The sequence below is a fragment of the Chamaea fasciata genome, unplaced genomic scaffold (assembly GCF_029207755.1).
Source record: "Chamaea fasciata isolate MVZ Bird 193981 ecotype frontalis unplaced genomic scaffold, bChaFas1.0.hap1 SCAF_7, whole genome shotgun sequence".
NCBI lineage: Eukaryota > Metazoa > Chordata > Aves > Passeriformes > Sylviidae > Chamaea > Chamaea fasciata.
The window spans coordinates 47444023-47454000 of NW_027094092.1; the positions used below are offsets into that span (position 1 = coordinate 47444023).

Genomic DNA, 9978 nt, shown 5'->3' on the forward strand with positions numbered 1-9978 from the left:
CAGGTGTATGTTCTCATTTCAATATGCAGAGTTATGAGTTCTTTCCCCTTATTATTACCAGCACTTGTGACTGGAATTTGTCTCAAGCTGAGAACAGTTTCTTCTTGTTCTACTGATTTTGGTATTATTCCCTCCCCCCTCAGAGGCCTGCTGCTAAAACTAACCAACCAACCAACTCTCAGCTGAGCTATTTGCTCTGCCCCTTCGTATACTATGGCAGAGATTAAGCATAACACTGAATTAATGCAGATTGAGATCTAGCCCAAAAATACTACAAATCACTCTTGTCTGGTGTTATGCCTTAGCTTTCAAAGGCAACTTGTGATTGTTATAAAATCTTCAATTTTTTTAGATCCTTCTCTTTGTAGCCACAATCTCAGGCTTATGGTTATCACAGAAGACCCTTGGTTGAGTCTTTTACCTACTTGGTTTACAAGCAGGTTAAATCCTAAACCACCCTCTCTCTCCAACTCCAACCATTCAGTGAAAAGACAGGCTTTTTAAGTAGGAATAAGTTCCACATTTCACTGAGTTTTCTTCAGAATCTGAAGTGCAAATGCAGGCTTTACACTTAGCACATGCATCCACTGCCAAGCCATACATTCACACAATCTCATATTAATTTGTACTGAAACCCTTCTCTTTGACATGTAGGTGGGTATTTTAAAATAGACGGGTTCATCATTACCTCTAACCTCAATATAAGAAAATGCAATATAGCCATGCTTGTGGGGAAGGTCTGTCAGCCACACAGGAGCTTTATTCACTTTTAGATCAACTGGGACCTCACCACCTGTAAGAATGGAAAGAATGGCATGTAGTTGAGAGAAGTGTCCCAGGGGTAAATAACTGTATGTAGCTATTCTTATCTACATCTGTCATCAGAAATACACTAATGGTTTATTTAAACTTTGGGTAAGATAAATCTTCATTCAACTTAAGAAAAGTATAAAATCTCTGACCTGGGAGTCAGGGTGCTGCTCAGGTTGGCTCTGCCTGTGGTGCCGGGCGCCATCTCGTGTCACTTTTGGGCCTTTAGTTCAATGAGCATTAAAGCAATAATAGTAAGTAAAAAACCCCAAACAAACAAAAAACTCCAAACAACAACAACAACAAGCAACCCACCAAAACCAAAACACCAAAAACAAAACCATAAACAACAAAAAAACCCCCCACCAAAACCCAACCCAACCCCCCCCCAAGCAACCAACAACAAAACCAAACCAAACCAAAAAAAAAAAAACCCAACCAAAAACCCACAAAACCCAAACCAGTACAACTTAAGGTGAAATTGCTCTGTGGCAGGAGATTTGTATTTCTGACTCTTATGGGCTCTCAACAGTGTCCCTTTTCTCTTGTGATATCTGCAGTGCCATGCATTTCTTCATCAGCTGTCCTGACTATAATCCAAAACACCAGCTTCTAACGCTATTCATTGAAACACCAAACATAGCAGGCTAAGCCACCAGAGATTTGATTCTGCAGCAGCGCTGATATACCGTGTCACATGCGTGTACTACATCCCCAAGAAAAGTGGCAGAAGATCCTATGTATTTAGGCATAAACAAAAAGTCACTGCTTTAGCATCCTTTGTTTCTTATTGGGCATTCCTTTTAAAACCTTTTTTAGCCTCCTTCTTAAAGACAGCTGCCTGCCTGAGAGCGAATTGTGGCCGCTGCTTCTTTCTCTGTAAGAACAGTAGTTTTCTCACGACTTTAGGATACAATTTAGTAACAGGTTTCACTTCATATGTAACGCCATGCAGTTTCGGCTTTAGCTGGCACGGAGTTCTCCTCACACAGTTCATGAATTCCGGCAAACACGTCCTGCACACACGAACTCGCCCAAAATCATCGCCGTCATTGAACAGCACACACTTGACTGTGTAATTTTGCTGTCAATTTAAATGATTTTTTAGTGTCATTAAAAGCATTTCTCCAAGAGATCATAGAAACATGTGGACCTTAAAGATAATCTGGTCCCAACCATGGGTTAAGAAGCATATAATGTTTCCTGATAATTTAATTTAATAGAAATAATCCACTACGTCATGTTCACGTATAACCATGTACTGGGGTTTGACTACAGGTTTGGCATTTGCTGGATTGTTTCAGTCTCGGTTGTAACTTCCTTAGTAATCTTTGCTGTTACTTCCTTCGACGGGCTCACGCCACCCTCTGCCAAAACACACCAGTTTGGCTGTGTTCCCCCGCCACGGAGCCGAGCGCCGCCTCAGCGCCGCGCCGCCATTTTGGACGAGGCCACTCCGGCCACAGAGGGGCGCGCGCCCGAGCCAAGATGGCCGCCGGCCAAGGCGCCCGCCCCGGATGCGGCCGCGCGCCCCGGCAGCCGTCGCCCCGAGCCGGAAGTGCCGGTGCCGCGGGCGGCCATGGCGGCGGGCGGGCAGCGGGGCGGGCCCGCGGGACTCGCCGCCTCCCGGCGCCGCGGCGCGGGCTGAGGGGAGCGGGCCGCCCACCGCCGCCCTCCCGCTCCCTCCTTCTCCGCCGGAGGAAGGTAAGGAGCTGCCGGCGCCGAGAAGGACCCGTGGCGGCGAAGCGCGTCTCGCCCGGAGCGCGGGTCCGGCGGGCGGTGTGCGCGGGCGGTCGCGGGAGGAGAGCCCCAGTGGGGTGAAGGGGTCTGAGAACCATCGCGGGTGTGCCCAAAAGCTGCAAGTTGGAGTTGGGTCTGAAAACGGAGAATAACGATGAATAAACTCTGTTACCTCAGCGTCTTTCGGTATAACCGGGGGCTAGGGCTTCTCTTCTGGCTGCTGCTCAAGGGCAGGATCAAAACGCGCTGGTGTTTACCTTCTTAAATCTCCTGCTGTTTTGATGGTGTTTGTGCTTTCAGCATGTACGTACCTTGTGACGGCTTATTTTCCTCGAAGGCGGCAATTCGTGAGCCAGCTCGGATATGTCGAACTGCTGGAAAAAACAGCCAGCAGCTTATTTAGCGGGGAAACGCAGACCTGTGGTTCGAGTTTTAACCCCGTGGATTAGCAGCTCCTCTCGCGGATTTTTCAGTCGTCCTACGAAACGTATTGACTCGGGGTAATAAAGGGACACGGTCAGCTGAGTTATTTAGAGGGATCAGCTGAAAGAGAAGTTGCCATTACTTAAGTCTGCAGTAGCTTTCTCAAGTATTTACTGTTCCTTGTCAGGTATTCACTGTTCCTTCTCAGGTCTTTATGTCCTTGTATGCTTGATTCTTTTAGCCACCATAAATGCAGCAGTCTGAGGGCCAGAACAATTTCTCCAGGGTTGCCTTGATCTGCCAGATTCTGTCATGTCAGGATATCCCTCAGTTATGTAAAACCAGGAAGTAAAATTTTCAGGATTGCCAACCAAGCTAGCAGATTAGTGTGGCTCAGAAAGGGTGATTTAGAATGGTGTGATGATTTTGTATAATTTATGGTAAATTCTCTAATGCTTCTATGAATTAGTACTGTTTTCTATGCATAGTTATTTTTCAGTAAGCATTTCTGTCTGGTATTTCAAAGGCCTGACATATTTTCTTAAAACAGCACTACATAGATGGATTTTACCCTTCTCAAGGAAAAGATAAGAAAGGTAAAAGCCCAAAGGTCTGAAAAAGCATTTTTTTCGGAGAACCCTAATCAGGTACAAAGAAGCAGTGGTTCTCCCTGTGCAAGGGCTGTTTGGAGGGAAAGAGGTGATGACTTCATTGGCATGGAGGTGCTCCAGCTGGAGTGTTTTGTGACTGGTTTGAAGAATGTTTCCAGTCACCTAGACCCATGTAGCCAGCTGGAGATTTGAAGCAGCTCAAACTGAGCCCATTAGTGTCTGTGGGGCTCAAATAATTTGTGCTTTTTCTGCAAAGTGCCCAGTGGTGAGTGTCTGGTCTGTTCTGTGCCGAGGCATTGAGCAGTGCGGGTGTGCAGCTCTGTTCCTCTGGAAGGCCTGTGGTAAATGTCTGCTCAGGGACAGCGAGAATACGGTTAGGAGCAAATAACATGGCTACAGCACCTTCACGTGTGCAAGTACGTACCTTTAGTACAGCCTCATCCCTCAACCTCATGTGCAAATTGAAAACATTCCTTTCTGTGGCTCATTAATGGGCACTGAGCTAGAACTTAATACAGCTGGATGTTGCTGTGCCACAGACAAGCGGTGATGGTACCATTACTGGCTGTTTAGCAGCATGTTTGTCTTGCAGGCATCAAAGAACTTTCCAAACTTTACATATTTATAGAAAATCTTATCTATCCCCACTCTGTGTCTAGAGAGGTTGAGGGTAGACGGTAACTAACTTAACCCATTGATGACTTTTGTTTTGTTCCCCGAGTACCTGACTTTAGCCAGGTATATCCTGATAGCCAGCAGGCCATCCATCCGGCGCCATCAGTGGACCTGATTACATTGTTGCCATTAACCTGCTGCTGGCAGAGTAATGATTTTCCATGATGTAGAGAAAACTCAGGTCTTCAGAAATTGATGTGTGTGCTGTTTTAACTAATGTGTAATGAAAAGTTAGGGAAAGTTAACTTATGAAAACCGAGGTTCATCTGTCCCCTCCTTTTCCAAGCTGTACTGAATGTTTGTCACCTTTTGTTTCAGGTGCAGAGCATGGAGAATGATGAACTTCCGCCAGAGGATGGGCTGGATTGGCGTGGGGCTGTACTTGTTAGCAAGTGCTGCAGCTTTTTATTACGTCTTTGAAATCAATGAGACTTACAACAAACTGGCACTGGAGCACATTCAGCAACACCCCAAGGAACCACAGGAAGGAACCACATGGACACACTCCCTAAAAGTACGACTGCTATCCTTGCCGTTTTGGCTGTGGACGATAATATTTTTAATACCGTATTTACAGATGTTCTTGTTTCTCTATTCCTGTACAAGAGCTGACCCCAAAACTGTTGGCTATTGCATCATTCCTATCTGCTTGGCTGTTATTTGCAATCGTCACCAAACATTTGTGAAGGCCTCTAATCAGATCAGTAGATTGCAACTGATTGACACTTAGCTCAACTTCTAGTTTCTGTTGCTGATTCGATGCTGATTCTGTTGCTTGATCTAATCACGAGACCGAAGTTCTGAGTGAAGGCCGGAAAGAGCCTTTTCTTTCAGACTGATAAGCAATGAAGAGAGTGACTGTTTTCTATTTAAAACAAACAAGTAACTACAAAGGTTTTTAATTATGGATCTATCAAGTGGCCAGAGTGGGAGAGCCCTGTGTGACACAAGATGGAAGTATTCCTCATTTTGCCTTAATGATGCAAAATTGCAACTCTCCATCTGAAATGTCCTGTGGGGAAATGAGTTTCTGGTCCACAACTTTGCTCCTCTGTGCAAAAAAGTGATTTCCTATATTTTCCCTTGGAGTGAAATCAATGAAAAGATACTTCTTTTGTGGTAAATGTAAAAGGAAAAAAGAAATTAGGACCGTGATTATAAAAGCTGCACTTAACACAATTCTTTGCTTTTTCTTTTTTTTTATTATCTACATCAGTGCTGTTTTTAATGATTTTTTAAAAAATAAGTTTGGATATAAAAACAGGAAGCAAAGAATAAAGTTTGTGCAAACCTTTAAAGGGAAAAAGTACATTTTTTCCTGTGATAGCCTACTTGTTTTCAGTCACCACAGCAGTCCTACACTGTAGTAGGCAGGCAGTGAGGAGTGGTAGAGGCACGGAGCTTGGTGCTTTAAACTGTTCTACGACATCAAAAGCAGCCTCTGCTGGCACTGGCCTGTCGTCTGCACAAAAATTCCGTTGTGTTCCCTTCTCCTATCGTGTCGCTTGATAAAATTACAAGTTACTGAAATTTATGACCATTCTAATTTCACTCCAGACATCATGCAAAACCATGTTTCAGGAGAACTGATATATTAGGACAAACTTTGAGTTTGGGAAAGTTAACTTGAGGTATGGTACAAACAGGTTGTAAGACAGATAATCATGTTTCTTCCAGAAATTCAAAGGTACCTTCTTCTCATTCTTGTAATGAATGCAAATTTCTTCAGTCATACTGAAATTCCACTGAGATTTCTTTGCCATAGTTTCAGCCTCTATTTTTCAGTGCTATTTTGGAGTAGCATATTTTGAGTAAGACTGAATCTGTTCTTTCTTTCTGTCCATTTTTGTTTCTTCTGGGAATAACTAAATTTTTGTCCCAGCCATGGTGGAAGTAACAAGTATGAAAACAGTGCAAAATACACTTCTCAGAAGCAGTAGACTCAAAAGAATTACGAGGTAAACTCCTTGACTATAACTTCAACTGTATGTGATTGTTCATACCTAATCATCACCAATGCTAGTCCATTTCTGACTGCTTTAAGGGAATCTCAGTGTCATCTTTCTCTTGCTGTGGAAAGAGAACACTATTTTCAGTGTTGCTGTGTTTAAGCATGGCAGTTCTAACACCTTAAACTTTCTGCTTGCACTTGGAGATACTTTGAGACACTGGTTTCAATTGTCAGTGTTGGTGCTAGGACCTGAAAACAATGTAGCCTTTGCAAGAAGGTTTTGAGTTCTAAGTGCAATATGAAAAGGAGGAAGCTGCCATCTTAGTATGCTGGAGTAAGAGTAAATTATGACCTCTGACGAGTAGTTAGTATCTTGGGGAGTCAGAGTTTTTAAGTTGTGTTGTTTCTCAACTTTTGAAATCACCATGCTATTTATCTATAAAATAAAAACTTTTCAATGTTTATAAACACGTCTGTTAATGTAGATACTTATCAATAACTTTTCATTTTTGTTGTTTGTTTTTGGTCTAGTGGTGTTTCATGCCAGACAGCAGTGCTGGCCGGCAGTTGCTGTAGCCTGTGCTCATGTCCTTCCCTCAGTGTGCGTGTTCAGTTCATCTTTTGTTGTCCTCTTATGCTCTGTGTCCTAATTACTTGTTTGTAGCCTGAAATTTTGGGGCTTGCCGGATGAAACTGAATCCCCGTGTTTCTTTACTTTTGTGTTAAGAGAGATACCTCTGGCTGGACTGTTTTTAACTTGATGCTGTAGTTTTAAACTGAACAGTTACATTGTGTGCAGATGGAATTATTTAAAGAGCCAAGAACATAAGAGGAAGTATCAAAAATAGAAAATGATAGGAAGAACTGCCTAATTTTCTGTCATGCAAGCATGTGACCCTTCGCAAAATCACTAGCAGGCCTGGTGGGATGACCCAAGCTGTCTGGATGTGGAGCATGTGCTGGGCATGGTGGGGACTTGCAAAACAGAGGCTCATGTTTGTAGACTTTTCCATCAGAAGCCTAGTTTTGGGTTACAGCTGTTTAGATTACAGGCATGTGCTTTGCAGCTAACTACAGAAAAACACAGTCCAATTCAAGAAAATGCTATGTGTGTAAGGATTTGAGCTTGAAGTGAAAAGCAGCAGTGGAGAACCATGAACACAGTGTATACAAATACTAGACAATGGGAGTAGGAGAAGAGCCAAGTTAGCTCTGCTGGTGCTTCCAGCGTTTTTGGCAACGAGGGAGCATCAACAGGTGAAATCTTACCCGCAGGGTAAATAAATGAAAGACTATACAAATTAATGATAAATTGGTTTTTACTCTAGTATTTTAAAAAAAGAAGTAGTGAAACAACTTTCAGCTTGATTATTCTGGAAATTTATATGTATTGTCAATGCTGATTGTCTGAGTCACCAGAGACCTGCCTGTAACAGAAAATGACATCACCTACAAACTTTTGGGATAATCAAGCTTGAAGTTTTGCAACATTCTGAGCTTTAATGTTCTGCCAACAAAGTGAGTAGCTGTAACACAAGGGTGATTAATGATCATCTGTATGCCACTTACCCTGGATTTCTCTTTGTTCATGTCACAAGATAAAGCATTGTCAGACTGCTTAAACATCATTTGAGCAGTCTCAGTGTTAGTAGTTTCCTTAGCTGCTTCTCCTTCACCTCACAGTCCTGTCCCATGTCAGGAATGTCTGCCACATATTTGTAAGTGCTACTGAGCCCATTCTTCACTTCCTGCCATGGGGGAGCAGGTCCAATGAAGAGTGTAACATGAGGCTGCAGCCCTTCAAACTTGGACAAAAGTAAATTGCCATAAAATGTGTTCCTTATGACACATTTCTTCCAGCAGCAAAGCAGGACTGCAAATTTGATTCCTTTTTTAAATTAAAAATATGAGGATTGACTTATCCCAGGAACAAAACATTCCAGTTGATGCAGAATATGTATTAACTCTCCTTATTTTCTCCTGCCTGGTCCACTGTTTTCTTAAAAGGATACTCTAGTTTCTCTTACCAGTTCTTTAAAAATCTTGTGTTTTATGTCACAGTCTTTGATGAGAACCACTTTTCTACAAATGACCTAATGCACAAAAGCAGTTTAATCATTTTATCATGTAGTTAAATTTTAAGAACTGACTTACTGTAATTCTTCTTAAAAGATACCCCAATGGTGCAGGTTTCTTCTGGGAAGAAAGAACATGCTACAGCCATAAGAAGGTACTTCTGCTCAGCTTGGTCCTCAGGGCCCATGTCCAGTCCATTTGGTTGGTACATGTGCCCAGAACCACTGCTCAGGTGTTCCCACTGCTGGGTGCTAACCTAGTCACTACAAATTAAGCCCCATGATGTCCCAGCTGCCAGACTACTGGGTATTTTACAGAGAATCTGATACTCCAAATAGCTTGTGTATAAATTACCTTTTAAGATGGAGTGAGTGAGAATTAAATGGGCTGCCGTGGGTGAATGGCATTCAAGTCCTTTAATGAAAATGATGACTGTGGATCTCTCTCCTGGGAGCTAGGTCGGGTACTGCACTGTTAGACAGTGCCCCAGTTACTGAGCATAATAGGATTATCTCCTCTCCCTCATGGAATTTAGTGCTTTGCATACTTGAGACTTAAAGTTTTTTTCAACACAGAACACTGCAACCTGTTGAGTTCCTCCATGAAGCCTCAAAGTTGTTTGAACCAGCAAATTCAGTATTTCAAAACAGTAATGATAGACTATGTCATATAATCCCAGTCTTTGTGAAGGAGACATGCTTTGACATTTCTGTTGTAATGTTTTGTAACTAGTAAAAGTAGTTGGTTCTCATGTAAATACTATCAAGAACTTGGTATCACATCAGCTCTTTTAATTCCATACAAACATAGCATTCTCCCCTTAATTTTAGTGAGGAAATGCTCTGAGCCCCCTTGGGCCAATAGAACCATGCAGCAACTCTCAGAAAAACGAAGTCTGTTGAGTTGGGGCACTTTTGCCACAAGCAAACACAACTTAGAATTGCGTAAGGTTCCCTGAAACTCCAGTGCTTTTTCTGTCATTTGAAAGTTTTGGTAGCTACAGTAAGGACTAGCAAGGATTCTTTAAAGGCAGAAATTTGAGTGTTAGTTTTTGACTCAATGCTCATTGGTATTTTCTGGAGCTCAGGTGCAGCATATTACCGTGTCCAGGCTGACAGAAAAAAAGAAGTATCCCATTACTGGAATGTCACCTGCACTTACTCCTGTGCTAAGTTAGGGTCTGTTGCATTAGACCAGAGGTTTCAGTCCATAACATACCAGTGGTCTGTTTACACAGTTTATATGCTAAGGCCACAAATTCTTGCCTAATGTTAAATGCTGCTTTTCAGCCATCACACAGTTCATACCATTTCTGGAGGGTTTGTCTGGAGGAAAAAGGAAAACACTGCTCTCAGATGTAGATATACAACAAGCTTCCTAAGCTACAGAACAAAGCTCACAGAAGATGTCATCACTTAACACAGAAGGAACTCTTCTGATAGATTTATCAGACTATTTCTTTGTACAAAGTGTTGCCTTTGTCATTTTGATAAGACACTTCCTGCAATAAATTATCTACCCTAGAACACTTACAGCACTTTATCACTTTACGATGTTGCAGCCTGATAAGAGGTTGGAGTAAGTATAATTTTCTCTTGCCCTCAGCAACTAAACCTCCTTAGTTTGCTAAGTGGAGCTTGGTCTTTTCAGTTATGCCTCTATCCCACTGGCCAAATGTCAAGGATACATTTA

At 42.5% G+C, this 9978-nt stretch overlaps 1 protein-coding gene and 1 long non-coding RNA gene across 8 annotated transcripts; one reads left to right on the top strand and one right to left on the bottom strand.

Annotated features, from left to right (window-relative positions):
• Positions 1–696: 696 nt before the first annotated feature.
• On the bottom strand, positions 697–3031 carry LOC136292675 (uncharacterized). Of its 2 annotated transcripts, none has more exons than XR_010721938.1 (3): positions 2862–3031; positions 963–1033; positions 697–793 (listed from the first exon to the last, which is right to left on the bottom strand). It is a non-coding gene; the product is annotated as an uncharacterized lncRNA (long non-coding RNA). The 2 variants fall into 2 exon arrangements; XR_010721937.1 differs by lacking the exon at positions 2862–3031 and adding an exon at positions 1725–1888.
• On the top strand, positions 2375–6678 carry LYSET (lysosomal enzyme trafficking factor). 6 transcript variants are annotated; one of them, XM_066188703.1, is made up of 3 exons: positions 2375–2514; positions 2851–3050; positions 4578–6678. In XM_066188703.1, the coding sequence occupies exons 2-3, from the start codon at positions 2914–2916 to the stop codon at positions 4987–4989; spliced, it is 549 nt and encodes a 182-aa protein (XP_066044800.1). In that variant the 5' UTR covers positions 2375–2514; positions 2851–2913; the 3' UTR covers positions 4990–6678. The 6 variants fall into 6 exon arrangements, with proteins under 6 accessions (XP_066044800.1, XP_066044803.1, XP_066044801.1 ...); XM_066188706.1 differs by lacking the exon at positions 2851–3050; XM_066188704.1 differs by lacking the exons at positions 2375–2514; positions 2851–3050 and adding an exon at positions 2522–2736.
• The last annotated feature ends 3300 nt before the right edge of the window (positions 6679–9978 follow it).

Excerpts from the sequence above, each read along its gene's own strand:
- LYSET (XM_066188703.1), top strand. The coding sequence starts at position 2,914 with ATGTCGAACTGCTGGAAAAAACAGCCAGCAGCTTATTTAGCGGGGAAA. Across the intron at positions 3,051-4,577 it reads ACGAAACGTATTGACTCGGG|GTGCAGAGCATGGAGAATGA; the intron begins GTAATAAAGGGA and ends CTTTTGTTTCAG.